This window comes from Anser cygnoides, chromosome 6 (genome assembly GCF_040182565.1).
Source record: "Anser cygnoides isolate HZ-2024a breed goose chromosome 6, Taihu_goose_T2T_genome, whole genome shotgun sequence".
NCBI lineage: Eukaryota > Metazoa > Chordata > Aves > Anseriformes > Anatidae > Anser > Anser cygnoides.
Window position 1 is genome coordinate 10,565,235 of NC_089878.1, and position 18,876 is coordinate 10,584,110.

Sequence of the window (18,876 nt, forward strand, 5' to 3'; positions counted from 1 at the left end):
ACACTTTGTAGCCTGACCTATGTCTGCGTTTCTGGCTCAGTGGAAGTCTTCATGAGAACTAACATTATGCTGCTTGGGTAAACATGAGCCTTGTTTAGAGAGAGCCAACAAAATTAAACCAATTGCACCTTACAGATAAAGGAAATTTTGCCTCCCCTTCTTTCAAATTAATGGCTTTTAGGTAATGACTTTTAAGAGCTTTACAATCCAAGTTCCTCCAGTAAAACTGTACAGTTATTACTGTAAATAAAGCAGAACTTAACCACTAGTACTTTCTAATAGATTTTCTTGGCCATAGCTCAAAGTTCTCTAGATTTAGTAATTGCAAATCAAACAGTTAGGTCTTATCTTCCAGTCTAGGTTCACAAGGGAAAGCGGGAGGCAGAAAAAATAAAGTCCTTTAATTCCTGCACAGAGTCATGATGGTTTTAGCTAGCCTCCAGAGTGCTATTAACACCGATTCTCATTCTGAACTTTCTTTTTGCTGGAATAAAGGACATCCAAAAAATCAATTTCGTCCAAGGTATGTTAATATATGCCGGTGGCATTCCTCTCAGTTCAACCAGGAGACCTAAAGATTTTAGGACAAAGAAAGGACAGAAAAACTGCACCTAGCATCACTAGCTAGTTGTATCTTGATTTATCAGCACTCAGTCTGAGAGCCCCACCTGCTAGGCCAACAGCTCAGGTACCAGACTTTAGCCAATTCAGCCCAGCCTGTAGTTAATATGCCCTGCTACAAGAGCTTAAAGCATGTTACATTTTAGGAGATATGGTGCATTATCAACTTCTTCTGGGGCACATCTGATAACCCAACCTTACTTTCTTAAAACTGTGAATGCCCTCTCACTAACCCTCCAAATAGTGTTAATTCTACTTTTGCAGTTGTGCAATTCAAGGCAGAAAGTGCCTGAGTTTGAGTTCTGTGAGCCTAAATTCACACACCAGTTTCACCACACCGTAATGAATTCTTCCACAGCCATGGTCTGTGTTTGGCAAGAGGAAACAGCCGGTGACTTACCAACAGGATCGCATTTCCATCTCCCCCGACCCTGGCCAAAGCATGTGCAGTTCAGCATGTGCCCCTCATCGTGACGCTTGTGGAACGTCTGGTTCACATCATAGGTGATACCGTCCACAATGCACTGGTCTGTTTGAGAAAGAGCAGAGATACTTTGTCAGCAAGAGCTCTTAATGCTTAGACAAAATCCTTCTGCTTGGCACATATTTCCCTCCCCTTGATCAGCTTACGGAGACTGACCCTGACAAGCTCCATTCAAGCAAAATGGAGCCCCTCTGATATCTCAGATCATCTCAGATCAGTGCCACATACACAACGCTGCTCCTGAGTTCATTTATCAGCAGTGTGCCAATAAGTACCACTTGCAGAAAAATGCTCTGTAGGATGTAGTCCAAAGTAGTATCCATTAGTCAAGCTACAGGATTGCCTGGTTGCTCCTTATGACAGATTCCACATTTGAAAGAATCTAAGCCAGCACACTACTTCTTTCACCTCTACCTCTTAGAAAGGTCTTGACTGTAAAGCCTCGGTGAGTCCCATCTGAAATCATTAGAACTGCACTACTCCAAATTCACAGGATACCACAATGAAGTACAGGTATCCTTATGATGTTATTCAGTCGGGTAACACTTTTATCCTTTGTAGTAATTTGAAGGCAGGAGCAGATCTGTTCTACATCCAAGATGTTACTGGTGCCTACTAATCTACCATTCCCCCCAAACACAGTAACCAAACCCCGTGCTAAAGGGAAGTCTATTAAGTTCAGTGGAGAACCTCATACGTCAACCTGTGATCTGGCCCAGAATTCCTAAAGCCAAACTAATCACAGCAAGGAGCAGAAAGACAAAACAAACGATAAAACCACCCCAGAAGCATGTTGTTTTGTTAAGCGGGACCCAAGAGACCCAAGTTCAGTTCTGGACTCAGTCACAGACCATCTGTCCTTGGGGAAGTGACTCAGTTAATCCCAGGCCTTCATTCCCCATCATATTTTCCCACACCACAAGCATGGCATCAGGAAAAACCAAGCAGTGGTCAGATCCTCCTGTGGGGGCTAAGGACCTCCTCCGGTTGCTATGCTTTAACAGTTCTACTTAGATAACATATGCCTTTTGAACAAAGTATGTATCCATGCCCCCATCACCAAGAAAGACTACCTAAGCTCAAGAACAAAACTGCAGAGAACTGCGTTTGTGGAGAAAGGAGTTTCACAGACCTGAAAGACTTTTAGCAGTACATTTCTCAGTGTTCTAAAGGAAACGCATAAAAAACCCTCCCAAAGCCCTTGAGCGGGCCTTTCCCTATAAATTAAATCCCATTTCAGCAGTGGTGTTAGAGTCCTTTCTTGGCTGCCTGACAGCAACCCCCCTGCCTTTTCCAGACATGAAGCCAATGCTGTGAGCTAACTGCAGGATGATCAAATGTCTGTGCTTTTAAGTCTTCTTTTTTTGGTATTGCTTAAGCACTTCTCCACTTGGGCCACTCATATAAATAAGTAAATAAGAGTAATCTCCATGCTGTCCTGCCAACTTCTCATATAGATTAGCTCGCAAAGGGATTTGTCCAGCACAGAGGAATTGAAAATTTCACAGCAGAACAATAAAACAGGATGGTTCTGCATTCAAACTTCAGACTAGTCTGGGGTTTTGTCTGCTCTTGAGAGGTTTCTGCTGAGCTCTCTGTAAAGTCTCAGTGGCGCTGACTGATAAATGCAGACAAAAGGAGGTAGGGATACATACTGATCAAGCTAATCAAGGTTTGCCTTTGCTTGCTAGCCTACGAAGGCTAGAATAATACTTCTCCAGCATGGAAACAAGACGGGAACTTCACATAGCCCCTCTGATTCCCTTTCTATTCCAAATAAAAGCTTGGTAATGAAATCATTGAGTCTAGGCTTGAATTGCCAGTGATGAGAAAGAAAACTAATTTCTCCCACCCTACTGAGGCTTACGCTGAAGAAGTGAGATGGACATGAAGATCAGTACCTCTGAGCTGGGAGTACGCAATGCAAGTCCACTCTCCACGGCCATTGCCTACACAGGTACACCTCATCATGTGGCCCAAGTCATGCTGCTTGTCCCACTGGTCCCCAACACGGTACATGACACCATCGTTGGTAGTGCAGATTTCTTCATGGGCTGGGTGAGAAGAAAGCAAGAGGATACTTTACGTGGCTAGAGGTAACAAGATTTTGGCAGGGTGATGATATTTTAAGTGTAGATCACCTGTAGGGGTTCATTCATTTTAGTTTTAATTTGAAAGCCTCTAGAATTAGTTTCTGTACAATGTCCAAAGGGTGCTGTGTGAAAGAATCTATTCTCGTTACATCCAAGCCTTTATGAACACTGCCATTTCAAGATCTGTGTTCATCAAGCTCGTGAAGGGCTCAGATGCTGCATTGCTATTAATTACAGAAGGTCTTTTGTTCAAAAACTGGAAGACGCATTCCCTCCCTCGTGTCAAAGATCAGAGAGTGCATGGATTGCAGGAATGGACCACGACATTGATTTTGACACTACTGCCATTTCCAGGGTAACACTGATTTATAAGCGTAGACATATTCCTAACCACAGATGAGGCAAGAGGAAGCGATGAGCCATCAGGGAGAAGCTTTGGCAGATGCAAGACAAAAACCTCCCTTGCTTTAAAGCAGTGTAGTTCAATGCTCCCCAATGGTCCTACACCTGTTTGCACCAGCTGAGAAGCTTGCCTGCCACTGGCTTGTAGCAAAGGAGTGACAAAAATAGCATTCTCTGGCATTGCCTGAGTCTCCGCTAGAAGTGATTAATAGGGAAAAAAAGGACAAAAAGCTTCAGAAGTTCCTTAAAGCTTTTTGGGCTGGGATGCAGCTCACTGGAAGCCATCCATAACTGTCCAGTGACAGACAGCTCTTTACTTTCCAGCTCAAAGAGCCACTTACAAGTGCTCCATAATCCCTTTATTATCCCCTCTCGGTCTTACCAGCCATTGGGCAGAAACCAAATTTCTGGTCAGCATCATAGTTCTCAGTGGTTCCACACCACTTCATGTTGTCTCTCCGTCCCTCAGAAGTACAGTCAGTGTAGTTGCGGTTGTTGTACAGGAAGGGGAAGTGGCACAGAGCACCATTGGAATTGCCACCACGAGTCTGGACCAAAACTGTGCAAGAGGGAAAAGGAAACAAATGCAAATCAAGCCTGTGCTCTCCCCTAGCATGCAGGGAACAGCTTTAAAAACAATCCCCCAGCATTTATTTTTCCATGTGTGTCCTGTATGATATTTAATTAATTCAGATCTGGAAACATAAGCCTTGTACAAGGTCAGTTCCGTTTAAACATTGCTTTGGAAAGAGCTGCTTTGAGTCCCATGGACCCAACCATGGGAATTCCTGGGGAATATGGAAAACTAAAGCTCAGTGTGTTTGGGAAGTGGCTTTGCAGACCCCTTGTACCAAAGTCCAGAGAATCAAATAACCTCAGTTCTCAGCATATCTGTATTATCGCACTGAGGTTATTACCCAATTGTGCCCTTTGGCTTAAAGTAAAACCTCAGACCTCAGGAAAGGGTTACAACTCAGTTATGTACAAGACAAGTCAAAAACTCTCTGCAGGTTGAAAGCTTCATGTTTTGCAAGCAGTAGTGGGAAGAGGGCTCTAATCTACATGAACTATTCACCTCTTGAGCAACTCTGGTTTACAAATAATGCAGAACAAGGAGCTATTTGCTGAGGCTTTTTCTATATTGATATTTCTCATTCCTGACAGTATATCACAAGAAAACTCACTAAAACAAGAATGTGCATATATATTTACACGTGTGCATACACGCATGTGGACAGGCGAGTGGGTTTTTTGGTTTTGCATTTGTTGGGGTTTTTCTTTTTTTAAAAAAAAGAGCTTTGTATGTGCTGCAGAGAAGGGCTTGACTTATAAAAAATGAATTAGAAAGAGCAGTAAAAAAAGCCTGTGTAGTGTAAGAAGCAGTATTTTCATGTGGGAACATGAAAAATTCTCTCCAAGGTCAGACTGCAGAGAAGCCTGCCTGGATACTGTTCCATGGATGTCTGATGGGCTTTCCAAGAAGTGCAACCACCCAGGTAACTTTGTGCTGTGAAGGCAACACGGGTCATCCACTGACAAGAGGGAATGCTGCTGCATTAGTCACACACCAGCTCTTGATCACAGTGATCACAAATCACATCAAGATTACTGCTATATATGGCAACCTGGCTAGATAGTCAGGAGCGAGGCAGTAAGAGAAGACTGCACAAACTGTGCTCTATGGATATCCTCTTCTTTGCAACCTAATAAGGGCATTGCTCTAGCAATTCAGCCAAGCAGAGGCAAAGTCCAAGTATGCTTTGGGCCAAAGCTCTATCCTGACTAAGTACTCATGTTCCAAGGTCAGCTTGGAAGAGAGAGCAGAACTCAGAGGCAACACCTGTATCAAACTGAGCACTCTCCAAAAATGCCAAGAGCATAAAAGTGCCCTGACTCCAGACAGCCCTCCCTCCATTCACAGAACTGTCTTGGTGTTGAGGTGTGCCTGGAGTCCCTCCAAACTGCTGGGACTGATCAGGCAGCTAAGAGCTTTTTTATGAAAGCTATGTGTATGTGAAGACCCTCTAAGAAGAGCTCACCATTCTGCTCAGTACAGAAGGAGTATCTCCTGTCCTGCTCAAAGTTGGAAGTGGTGCTGCACCAGAGGTGTCCATCTGTGCGGCCTTCAGTTGTGCAGGAGTAGAAAGTCCTTCCGTTGTAGGTGAAAGGCAGAACACAGGCTTCTCCATCGGAATTGCCACCATATGTTTGGGTCACAGCTTTAAAACAAGCAAATCACAGCATTAGGCTCTGGCTTAAATCCTCAAATCTTACAGCTAACAGCAGTAGCCCCTCTGGGCCAAGTCACTGGCTGCTGTGAACCCACAGTGACTGCCATGGACCCGAGCCAATACACACCAAGAGAAGACTTAGTCCCACAGCTGTGTCATTCTTTTACATTCTTTTCTAAACATATATTATTGCAGCTTGGTTTGAATAAAATTATTAATGCTGCTCCCCAGGGGCTCTGTTTTCCCTCAGCAGTTATATATAACTCACTGGGAAATATTTTTGCCCTACAGAACTGGGATTCAAATAACCAAAACAACTACTTTTTCACCTCTTGCACCTTTCTCCGGTATGTCTTCAGCAGACATTTGCTACACCTACAAAGGGACTCCACTTCAAAATGAAGCCGCAGGGCAGTCCCAAAGATCACACTGGACTGAACAGGCACTGAACAAAGAGTCATACCTATTTCCTGGCAGCTGACTCCGTTGCCCAGGCAGGTACAAAGCATTTGCTGGCTGCCCTGTGTCTTGAGCCACTGCATACCCACAGAGTACACCACTCCGTTATCAGTTATGCACTGGCCATATGGCTGAGGCTGGGGCTGTTGAGGCTGGGGCTGGTACAACGCAGTCTGTACGTTTGTGAAGCTAGGAGAGCCAGAACCTGCAGGAGAACATGGGAGAGGTGAGACATCATGTGCAAAGCTGAGGGACAGAATGCTTCAACTAAATGCTGAGATAAAATCTTAAGCACTCTATTAGACCGAAGGCACAATACTCTTAGCTTCCCTAGACACATTTTAATTATTCCACTTAGAGAACTTCAAAATTAGAAGAAAAACTCCATCTTCTGCTAATGATAGCCTCTGTTTTCTAACACTGTGGAGTGGCTTTAGAAAGGATTAAAACTGTCAACAGCTCTGCAAAGGAATTGTTTAAAAACAAAGGCGTTTCAAAAAAGCTCTTAGTAGTTAGAAATCTAGAATTAAAAAGAAAAAAGATCAGTGGCAAACTTAATCAGAACAGAAGTTTTACATTGCATACACCAGAAGGAAACCTAGATCCTTAAAATGGCAAGAAAATGAATTTAGAAGCTGAAGACTGACAGACTTTGGACAGGAAATACATTACCTATAAACTAGGCAATATTTCATACAAAATTACAAACTAATGTGTATGTACTAAACAGCACTGTATGCATACTTTGCCATTTCTGTTTTTTAAAGCCCAACCATTAGTAGGTGTATTTATCTTGTCAAAGAAACCAGATGGTCTCAGTGGAGTTTAAATTAAGGGCATTTCAAGACAGTTACCCTGAGGCAAATACATCAAGTTCAAATACTAATCAAAATGCCATGTTTCCAAGACAAAGCTAGTAGATATTTCCTGTAGAAGCATAGTCCTAGATGTGATTTACTGTACTGTGATTGCACAGGCAATCACATCTGTATGTGCAAGCCCCATTTGTGCAAGGAAACCAAGTATAATTAATCTTACCTACACATGCACAAACAAGGAACACATCTCCTGATTTCTGACTTTTTTGTTGATCTTTCTCTAACAAGTCTTCTAAAGGCCTAAATCAGGATGGTGCAATTCAGCATCAACTCTTAGCCACTCAAAATGTGCCACTTCTTGCCTCTACACACTAAGATGCCCCACTTACCAGTGCTAGTCGTATGCAGGGATGTGTGTCTTTCACACTTCCATTCGCCTCTGCCATTACCAGTACAGATGCACTGAAGCAAGTTTCCACGGTTATCCTTCTTGCTCCAGGTGTCTCCGATTCTGTAGGAAGTCTTGGTGTCTTGGTCATTGCACCTGTCTGTACAAGGAGCACAGCTATTAGCTGTTTCTGGATTGGATGGCTTCACTGTCCAATTTACAGTTCTGAACCATAAATCAAATGAGCAGATAGTTTAAAGCCTTTCGTGAGAGCCAACCTCATTTTTGGTAGCCCACTAATACAAGCTCGATATACACTAAAACCTGCAAAGGCTAAGAGAGCACAAATCCTGATCCTAAAGTCTAATGGAAAATTCCCACTAGTTTCCAGAACTGGGATAGTACTTCATAGCGATTGTCAAAACTAGCACCATAATACTCCCAGCATGAACACGGTGAGCTATGTTCAAAAAAGTTTAAACTTTTTTTTTCTTAAAGATCTTTTTTCTTAAAGTCTTTGCAGTGGAGTCATTTCATACTATACATAGGACACAGGTATTATTTTCTTGCCACTGAAGTAGAGCACCAAACTTAAACTATTTGAATGCAATATATAACTTTTTTTCCAAAACAAGCATGCATGAAGCTGCCAGTAAAGTTAATATAAGCTGCTCATGTCATACGAGGAATATTAGACTTTCTAAATCTCCCTGTTGTCTTTAATAACCCACAGCCCCTGATGAATTGAGTAAATGGGTTCAAAGGACGGCATAACAAACTACTTTTGTCTGGATGCCAGATCCACATGGATTATCTAGTTCTTCTTCCATTACAACATTTTAACTTTTCATTCAAGGGCAACTTGATACAGAGGCTCAAATATAATCACAGATCAATGAACATGGATTTATGAAGAACTGTGGAAGGACATACGCGTCATGTCAGACTGCCACTGAAAGAGCACTCTGGACAGAATATATGAACATGGAAAACATGTTACTAATTCACATTGGTTAAAATGACCGAAAAACTGAGTAATTTGCCAGAAGAGGGGTAAACCGGTGAAGTATTCATAATGTAATTTGGCAAACATTACATGGAGAAAGCAACCTGTCTTATGGACATACAAATTCTCAAGTTAGACAATGAAAAGCTGAAATGTCCCCCCAGAAGTCACCAGTGATTCTAGAAAACACCATAAAAGATACATAACAGCAGGCATACTGAAGCATAATGCTACTTTGTGGGCTACAGCTATCATTTTACATCCAGAGATTCAAATTTATGTATTTGATTACCTTTGAGAAACAAAATGAAAAATGAACGGGTCATTATATTGCAATTTCCCCTATGATACAACAATTCAAACCTGAGTTATAGGGGGAAAGATACTGCCAAATCGTTTTTTATTAGTAATATTATCTCCTCCAAAGTTCACAAACAACACATTCTGTTTTATTCATTCCTATTTGACAGCTAATGATTTTTCCCTATGTGTTCTAACAGAGTTAAGATTGTGAAAGCTGGTTTCATTTTTATAGCTTATTTCTTGACCAAGTGTCTCCAGATCTTCAGTTTTAATCCCAACCTCCTTACTGTTTTAGTTCTTTACAGGTCTGTTGTTTCTATCAGCAGATAGCTATTATCTGTGTGCCCCAAGGCAACTGAATATGAGGCAATTTAAAGGCTACAGAATGAGTTCCTCAAAACTTGAGTAATAAAGGTGTAAGGTACAAAGTTAACTTTTCTTGAGGCAACTGGTATAAACCAAGAGCTCCACAACGGAGTCTGTTCCTAGCAAAATTAAAAGAGAAGGTAAATAAACAAGCGAGAGTTTGGATTTTAAAAGCTGTTTGCTTTGTGAGTACTAATGCAACAGAGTATTTGCAGTAATGTGGTTCAACCATACAAAAAAAAACAGAGAAGTCACTTGCCCTGGTGAAGCATATTTACACTGAAGACAAAATGGTGGAGAAAAACTAACAAGTGAGATGGGACAGCAGACAAAATAAACCCTCTTCAAGCACATAGCATGTATACACACACAAAACAACTTTAAAGGGAAAAGCATTTACATTTTCAACTGGTAAATTCTATTGTTGGATTTGGTAACTATTTCTCTTCAAAAGTCACTGTGTCTTCCCTCAAAAGCCTACTTAAACCTCAAAAATGGAGTTATTAGACCAAACTCTGCCATTTTGCAGAGCAAGCAATTCCCCTGACTTCCTCAGGGAAAACATGCCTGTGACTCAAAGGCTCTGCATATTTCCTGAAGCTTTTCTCTAAAGCAGATTAACAACCAAAATAATCCAGCCGCTTTGTCATTAGCGCAGACCACCAACTCTGACCCGCCCCCAGGCTGTAAATGGCAGATGTCACCTCAGAGGGATTTGTTTTCCACACCTCCTCAGGAGATAACTCTTGCCATCCCTCTAAAACTACTTCTGACAGCAGGAAAAGACCGACCTTTTCTTTCTGAGGCAGGAATTTGAAAGATACATTAAAATAATGAAAGTGGATAGGGCAGCGGGTGCCTGCCAGCACTTACTTCTGGAGGTGCAGGTGATGCGGCCGCTGCCCTCCCCAAGGCAGGTGCAGTCCACCATCATCCATCCTTGGTAGGGCTTCTCCCAGGTCTCACCCACCACGTAGGATGTCCCGGCCGTATTGTCGTAGCATCGCTCAGCTGAGGGAGGGAAAAGGGTGAGTGTTTGCCTTGGGGCATCCCACATGGGGATGGGGACACCCCAGGCCAGGAAGAAGAGGAGGAGAAAGGAGGCTGAACCCCAGCCAAGCTGAGGGAAGATGGAGCCACCACCTACCCACGGGCTTGCAGGTCCACTCGCCCTTGCCGTTGCCCAGGCACACGCACTCCAGCATGTAGCCACCCGTCTCGTGGGGGCGACGCCAGGTATCGCCGATCTTGTAGGACTGGCCGCCCTCATGGCAGCGATCTGCAGGCAGGAGAGAGGCGGAGCTGAGGTGAGGGGCCCTGTGGCAACTAGTACTGACATAGGACAGCATTGTGGGGACACGGTAAGGGCCACCCAGGTGGGAGCGAGGGGTAAAAATGGTCAGTCATGGTGGAGGTGAGGGGAAGTGAGGAAAAGGAGGGCAGACCATGGCCACCTCCTTCAGGCTGCAAAATGGCGCCCACCATTTTCCTTTGAGGCCTGCCATTTTCCCTTGGTGCCTGACAGATATTTCCTTTACCAGGCCCTGTCCTCAGCTACACCCCGCCAGGTTTCAAACCACAGCTGAGACCTGCTGCTGAAAGGGGAACACCAGGGCATGAGGAGATGCTGTTCTGCCCTCAGACTGGGGCCTGGTGAGGAATGAGGGGGCTGCTGCCATCTTGTGCTGAAGGGGCACCACACAGGCTTTTCGGTGTCTGTCCCTGCACAGCATGAGGGATGTGGCAGCGAGACCAATATATGGAGGGGAAAAAAAAAAAAAAAAAGGAAGTGATACCCTGGAGACATCTGTATCAGGTTTAGAAATCCTGTCCAGAAAGGCTGATTCCCAGCCCAACAGAACCCCACAGGCCTGAGGTGTTCTGGGCCCACTGCTCAGCCCAGGCTCATGGAGGGAAACATGGTGAACGGCAGTTTGCTAACAAGATCTTCTTCCAAGGAAAGAAGGAGAAACACGTCTGGTCATTTATTAGGAGCCACTAAAACATTTCATTGGCTCATTTATGAAAGCTGGGAATCTAAGAGTTATAAAGACTGATTCAAAGCCAGTTGCAGTCAATGAGACTCTCCAGTGAGCTCTAAACCAGGCTGATGATGAGGAAATGAGACTGCTCTTATGTTTGCAATTTCCTTACTGACTCTTTCTTTTCTTACAACACTTATCATCCCTGCCCAATAAAATGCCATTAAATTCAGAAGGGCTTCAGCTCTACTTGTTATATTCGGTGCATTTCTTTCCGTGCTATAATGATGGCTGGCTTCTGAGCCCTCTGTGGCAATGCTATTGGGCTCAGCACTGTTTGTCTTAAACAAGAAACTTCATACTTATAAGAACAAGACTTTTTTCCAAAGGTGCCTAAGGGACTTGGAAATCTCAGTCTAGAAGTCCTGAGACACAGCAATCTTCATCTGCACTCAAAGGAAGTCTAATTATGAACTGAAGGGAAATTGTGAACAATTCAGTGACTCAATAGTGAAAGGGTTTCCAGACAGAGAGACAGATTTTAAAGGGAAAGCTGGGCAGAAAGGATTAAGAAGAAAGTATGGGACAGATGGGTAAGAAATTGCAGAAACACATAGAGCTGGCTCAATGGATATCAGATTCTTGTTCCCTCGGGTACTAGTGTTGGCATGACATTTTTAGAGGCCAGAGGCACTGGCTCTCAGGTGGTAAAAACTCAGAATAGTCCTATTAATGCTGACAATGTAATTTTGACCAGCTAGCTGCAGATTAGACACTGACTCTTTTTTTTCCAGTCAAAAAAAAACTTTCATAAATGTGTCTGTGAATATGTAAGCATTCCTGTGTATATTAAATGTACTAACCTCTATGGCTGTACATTAACAGTCATTCTGGCCTATGTTTTTATACATAAGACTTTACCTCTTAAATAAGAGCAATTTGGTTGTGCAAGTGCATGTACATGGGATAAGGACTTTCAATTACAATATTTTAAGGGGCTTTGGATGAAAGCCCCCTAAATCTAGCTAATGGGCACTGGAAGAATTGTGCAAGTTGCTCTGGAAAATATGACACCAAGGAACAATAGCTCTAGTAACACACTCTTAGTTACGTACTGGCAATGGTGCAGCTGATTCTCCCACGTCCAGCTCCAATGCAAGTACAGTCCCAGATCATGGAGTCCTTGGGGCGCTCATATGTCTCCCCTACTCGGTAAGTGGATCCAGTGTATTTATCAAAGCAAGTCTCTTCAGCTACGAGGGGAGAAAAATGAACTTCATGAAACCACACCAGTAACAGATATAGACAACAAAAACATGTTCCTCATCTCCTCCCACAGATGCTCTTTTTTTTTTTTCTCCAGGGGAAACATGGATTGATCTCCTCTTTCTTCTAATGGTAGAAGAGTAGAGAGGAAGTCGGGTGAAATTCACCCCCTCAGGGTCCCCATGCAGCTAAACAACTACAGCTTCTCTCCCACAGTGAGCCAGGAGTTGAGCATGGCACATAGGCAGGCATGCCCTGAAAGGATCAATCCCAGCTGTTTGAAGTGCAACAGTATGGAAGATGGGGGGAACAAACATCCCCCAGAAGCTGTGGGTTTTGTCATGTTAATCCTCCTCATTCTGCCCTGGCAAGAGTTTAAGTATATTAATCCCATATTCTGCAGCAATCCTACTGCAGTCAACAGGGTCGCTTGTGAATTGTTCACACTTGCACGTGCATAAGTGATTCCAGAATTGTTGTGCCAGTGCTGCCACCAGACTTGAGATCTGCAACAGAACAACTTTCTTGACCTCACCACTGGGGAGATGAAGTTAACTGTGCCATACAGGAAACTTGCTATTGGACTGTGAAAGTGTAAAACTTGGAAATCCCTGGAGGGGAAAGAAATGTAGATTAAACCCCCTTTTTATGGAGGAGCAAGGGAACTGAGTACTCCTTCAAATACTTGAGCAGTATTTTACTCAAGCCTCGCCAAACAGATCTCTGGGATGCTCCTATCGGTCTTACGTTAATGTTATCAGCCAGGAACCAGCTTTTCCTCTTGTATCTCTAGAGCAACATAAAGGAATTATAGCAAACCAGTGGCTTCAGACCAATAAAGATAGAGAGTGTGCATCTGATTATCTGAGCTACATTGCATCTCAGAGAGACGCATCTTCCAGCAGACGTTGTATTTAAAGTTTTTTTCTGTTACCTAAACTTTTTCTGCAGGAGACTAAACAATCTCATTTTACACTCAATTACAGCAAGCTCACAGCACGGCTGGGGAGCTGTGGAAAGTTGTAAGTTGAAATATTTTTAAACAAGCTGACGACACTGCACAGCTATGAAAAGTTGGGGTGAAGCAATCAAACTGTACAGAGCCAGAGCTGCAAAGTGACTCCAGATTTGAACTTCCCCGTGCGAGTCGAGGAGTCAGCTCAGTTCGTTATAAAGAAGAGGCTGGCTCCAAAGTTAACGTTTAGATCCAATCCTCCAGAGAGAGGAGTGATGTTTGGCTCAGGGTTCTGGTGGCATGCCCATCTCTAATGAAAAGCATTTCTTAAAATCCCAAGCCAGATCTTCAATGTAAGTGAGCGTAGATCCGTTACTGACCCTAAGTACCAAACTTCAGCTGAAAACCCTGTCTGCCGGTTGTAACCCACCACAGCACCTAGCCTACTTGGCTTCAAGAGCCCTTTGGGGGACTTGGTGCCAAAAAAAACCCCACTACCAACTTACGTTCAGGCTTGCTTTCGCAGTTAAACCCTCTGCTCCCGCCATAGCAGGTACAGACCAGTGTGTTCCCCAGGTAGATGCGCTCCCACTGCTGGTTTATCTGATAGTACCTTCCATTGTCAAAACAGGTCTCTGGGGAGAGAAGAAAGAAGTTTCCCATCAGCGAGACCCCAAAACACGTCTCTGGGCAGGCGAGAGGAGAGAAGAAAGAAGTCTCGCATCGCCGAGACCTCCACCCCGGAGACCCCCACCCGCAGAGGGAAGGCGACCACCGGTGAGAAGCCCCCCCCCCGGGGACCACCCCCTGAGGACGAAACCTGCTGCTAGCCACCCAGCCCTGCCCGCTAGCCCTTTGGTACTCACGCTTGCCCTGCGCTGGGCTGGTTTGGGGCACGGTGGGGGTCTGCGCCTGCCTCCGGCTCTTCCCTCCCCGCCGCTGCCCCGCGCCCCCTCCCGCTGCCACCCCCAGGCAGAGGGCGAGCAGCGCCAGCCGCCACCCGTTTCGGCACGGCATCCTCCGGGCACGGCTCGGCACGGCTCGGCAACAGGGGCTGCTCGCAGGCAGCCCGACGGATGGGGCAGCGGCGCCGCCCGGGCGCTATATAGGGCGGGAGGCACGGGGAGGGGGGGAGCCGCCGCCGCCCCGGAGCCCATTGGACTCGGAGCAGCCGGGGGCCGGCCGGGGGTTGCTGCCACCGCCCTACAGAGCAGAGCACAGCCCGCCCGGCAGCCCTAAAGCAGCCCCAAAAGGGCTGGGGTTCGGCCGGCTGGGGGCTGCCTGCCCCGGGGAGGGGTGTGGGGACGAGAGGAGAGAGGGCTGGGAGGCGGTCGTACCGCTTTGTGGGGCTTTTGGTGGGGCTTTGCAAAATGGCTTAGCAAAATGGCTCTTTTTCTTCTTTTCTTTTCAGAGGGGAAAACTTTTCTTTCTTTAGAGCGACGCTGTAAGCTGATACGCCTCGGTTCAGGAGGAATAATGTTCTGCACGGGGGGAGAAGGTGAGGCGGAACGCGTGTGTGCAGGTTGGAAACAGGAAACCCCAAGTGGAGTTTTGCCTGCTGCTAGTGGCTCAAAGTTAGAAGTTTTCACACCCCCTTTGGAAAAAATGGTGCCACTTATGTTCAAAATAAGTTTAATAGCCTCTTAATCTGATATTTTTTCTTACTCTCCAAAATCAACTCTGAGAACAAAAGAAAAGTGAAAACTTATTAGGCTTTGTACCCCCTTTACATATATGGGATCTTCAGTGTGATGATCTAACTTAACGAGGCTGTATACAAATGTTATCACTCTCTTTTGGCATCTCTGCTGCTTGGGGGGTTCTCTTTTCCCTACGTTGAAGGAAAGCTGCAAGGCAGAGAGCACACACTGTAATGGTGGCCCTAAAGCAGGAAGCTGCTTGGGAGGAAAGCATCGTGCGCTCCCTGCTCTGGTACAGCAGCTGGACCGGTCCTCGAGTTCAGATCGTATAGGAAGGTTGCATTGCTAACCGTTTTCATGATGACTTCACGTGCATACTCCATCTTTGCAAAGGGATTGTTGATCTAATAGTCTGCTCTGGCTCCTGATTTATTAAAACGACTCTGACAAACATGAGCATGAAGTAGCCTACGGTGTTTCCAAGAATCTTAAGCCAAACACCTACAGGTCTCCTTGAGGGTTCTTTAGTGAGTTGGGCACCAAGCTCTAGTCGCACTTAGGGCAAACTGGTTGTATTACCTCACCGAAATGCAGGCAGTAATATCCAGCTTGGGATGGAGACTGTTCCTCTAGGCAGTGTACAGGTCCAGCACATGCGTTGTTCCAGGAAAGCAAATAGTTGTGCTGTCAGGTGTGTCTTTTCTAAGAAATTTCTCTTCCTTCCTATGAGGAACTTCCACAGACCCATTAACATGAGCTTCCCTGCTGAAAGGTTACTGGAAATTGAAACCTGACCTAGCAATTGAGGTGAGCTGTGGTGAGCTAATTCCCATCTTTCCTAATTTTTATTTTTAGATACACTGCACTGCATTTTTATTGAGTTACCAGAGACACATTATCCCTCAAAATAATCACACGACTGAAGTCGCCATAGAGCTTTTGAAGCAGGGCACATCACCGTAATGAGAACCTGCTTTCAAACAGCTTTCCTGCTTTTTTGAGACCTCAGTTATGAAGTGTTGCCCTGAAACGCCAGCTTAAAACAGCTCTGGAATTTTCTGATAAAACCAAGCTGAAAAGAGCATTGTGAGAAGGTGATGCTCTAAGGTTGTTTATAATTGGGTTGTACTTTACCTAATCTACTCCAAAGGAAGCATTACTAAGTGGAAATCAGTGGAAAAGAAGAGTTTTCCTTCTAGGAAACACATATGTGCAATGAGGAGGTAATTTTAGGTCCTTTTTCCAAGTACTGTATGCAGGTCTTGGTCAAATTTTCAACTTCTGTTGTGCACTATGAAGCATAGAGCTGCTTCTGGGCAGCGCTTGCTTCTCCATGCACTTCCAATGAGCACATGAACATGTCCCACTGCTGTGAACTGCTAATTAAGCACAATTGACATGGAAAAGGAAAGGGTAATGAGGAATCTTCAAGTACAAGAGGATTATGGCAAACAAAAATCACTGGGGAAACCTTAGAATGTATGAGCTAAGTGCAGGTAATCTGTAATGAGCTGGCTAAGGTGGAACAAACGTGTAGAAGCAACAGCCTTCACTGTGGAGCAAGACCCCATTGGTCTTGAGTGCTTCAGGGAGTTTATAACCTCTGTAGGTCTGGGTGCATAGCACCTACCAGCTCTCTGCAAGCATAAGAGAAGAAGGGTTGCTGTTCCCAGCACTAAGACTTCTAGATCCATTTCCAGCGTGCTGCTTTTAGTGTCCCAATTTCCAGCCTGGTGCTTTTAGCGACTGTTTTAAAATGGCATTTAAAAGCTGCACATCCTGGATATACTCTACGTGAAGGCTAAATGATCGGTTGTTGACCTCCTTTACGTCTTTTGTCATTCTGCATAGCACCTAAGTCTTCAAGGACAACATGAGTATTTACACAGAAATGAAAATGGCATTCAGTCTGAAGACTGAATGAGAAATACAGTGTTAGCAAATGTGTGACTGTGTCTAATGCTTACCACAGCACTAGTTACACAAAGAGAGAGACAAATGTAAGAATCTTGTTTAAGAAAACATTACTGGAAGCATATAAAACAAAATAATAATTTTCAGTGATTCTCAAATTAGTTTCTTGCATAGCCATCATTTATTAGCAGACAGAAATAAACTAAGTCATATTTCAACAGAATTTGAAACAGGCTGGTTTCACTTCTAAAGGAATCTATGACAGTAATTATGACACAAGCATGCAGTAATTATTATATTGCATGCTGTTAGACTTTCTGAGATGTCTGTAAGCTATTTCGGGAAATGGATGTGACTCCTTTGTCCTTCTCTTAGCTCATCCATCAAGCTAACAGGAATGAAAGAAAGATTCACCTGAAGTCTTTCTTAGGATGAGATTACTTTGAATTTATAGCACCTTGCCATGCTTCTGCATCCCAATAAGGATTAAGGACATCCTAAACCTCAGCTTTAGCCATGGGGATTCTGATTCTTGCTCTTTTTTTTTTTTTTTTTTTTTGTACTGAAATCCTAACTTTTTCACTCTTGGTAGAAAAGGCACATGCCCTTATAAGGTTTTCCTGACTTCTCTTGCTCCATCACACGGCTCTGCAGATAAGCCTCTCCACTGGGCTGATTTTATTTCCTCCGCTGCACACACTGGCTGGGGACTGCAGATATGACTGGGAGCACGGTCGGGCCCTGTAGCTATTCTCCTGTGAGTTCTGACAGCACAGAGGGAACATGAATCAGTATGGAAAGCACCAAGCCAGGTCACTTGTTATTCTTTTAGCAACCTTAGAAGGATGACCACAAGGGCTTAATTATCTCCTTCTAAAATTATCATTCATAAAAACAAGAATCGTAAAGACAATAGGTCAGGATTCCTTTCCTTCACATGGGGAGACCATTAAACACTTCCTGCAGTTCCCAAATATTTTGCAAGAACTCCTGTTGCGAGCTGAAATTTTCTGAATCATCAGAATTTCAAGTCTGTGGTTTTCGTTAGGTCAGAGCAAAATTCATTTCAAGGCTTGCTGAGGCTCTGCTGCACAGTGCTTCATTCACTCCTGAGTGCAGCAGTCCTGAGTGTCTCATCCAGGAATCTGGAACATCACTCCTTAAATGAAATCCATTCCTTCTGCTGCTTAACTGGCAGCTTTAGCGGTATGTAACTTTATGCCGGCTCTTGGTGTAGGAATGAATTTCAACGTGCATAAATGGTCCCTAACAGGGCATTAATTACAACTTGGCACTCTTGATGGAAATTCCCTGCTCCTCTCCCTCCTCCCCAGTCTTTCATAACTAAATGTTCGGTGTCATCAAACACAGAAAACACATTTCCTTTCTGTAGCTGTCTGTGGATTATGTTACTTCATTTGGTCGACCCGAATCGTTGTAGTTTGCCAGTGGTGAGAAGTTCGTAGCCGCGGCTCTTGTTTTGCAGTTGGTTCTGCAGTACTGTCAGCCACTGGCGTTTAACACTCATGAATCTGTCCCTGGCACGAATCTGTCCTGTCTCAGGCAAATGGTTTAGGGTGAGGGTTAGAGATTTTCATTCTTTTTCATTTTTGGGGGGGGGAGGTTTCAGTTTGTTTGTTTTTCTGATTCTGCAAGGAGGATTTGCGTCACATACAAAGCAATTCAGGAATGGTAACTGAGACTCTGACGTGCTTCCTGATGCCAGAACTTCAACCAAAATGAGACCTGTGAACTGGCAGGCAAGGAGCCAGTGACAGACCCTCATCCACAGGACCAGCTTTTGGAAGAGCAATACTAGCTTAAAAGACCCGACAATTTGTTCTTCATTGCATTTTGAGATACTAGGCAGAGATTTTCACAGGTACCCAAATCTTGTTCGGGTTGCCTAAATCCTTTGAAAACCCCAGCCTTATGCCCTGCCGGGGAT

At 44.4% G+C, this 18,876-nt stretch overlaps 1 protein-coding gene across 5 annotated transcripts in view; it reads right to left on the minus strand.

Moving 5' to 3' along the window:
* FN1 (fibronectin 1) overlaps positions 1 to 14,454 on the minus strand; it is a 53,587-nt gene extending 39,133 nt beyond the window's left edge. For 4 of the 5 annotated variants that reach the window (XM_048058519.2, XM_048058518.2, XM_048058517.2 and 1 more), the window contains exons 1-11: positions 14,241 to 14,453; positions 13,881 to 14,009; positions 12,269 to 12,406; positions 10,319 to 10,450; positions 10,045 to 10,182; positions 7,498 to 7,656; positions 6,295 to 6,495; positions 5,640 to 5,819; positions 3,983 to 4,159; positions 3,007 to 3,159; positions 1,022 to 1,150 (exon numbers count right to left, since the gene is read on the minus strand). In XM_048058519.2, coding sequence (XP_047914476.2) covers positions 1,022 to 1,150; positions 3,007 to 3,159; positions 3,983 to 4,159; positions 5,640 to 5,819; positions 6,295 to 6,495; positions 7,498 to 7,656; positions 10,045 to 10,182; positions 10,319 to 10,450; positions 12,269 to 12,406; positions 13,881 to 14,009; positions 14,241 to 14,391 — 1,687 coding nt within the window. In that variant the 5' untranslated portion in view covers positions 14,392 to 14,453. Of the gene's footprint in view, positions 1 to 1,021; positions 1,151 to 3,006; positions 3,160 to 3,982; positions 4,160 to 5,639; positions 5,820 to 6,294; positions 6,496 to 7,497; positions 7,657 to 10,044; positions 10,183 to 10,318; positions 10,451 to 12,268; positions 12,407 to 13,880; positions 14,010 to 14,240 lie in introns of all 5 variants that reach the window. The other variant, XM_048058515.2, reaches the window with a different exon arrangement.
* Positions 14,455 to 18,876: the final 4,422 nt, after the last annotated feature.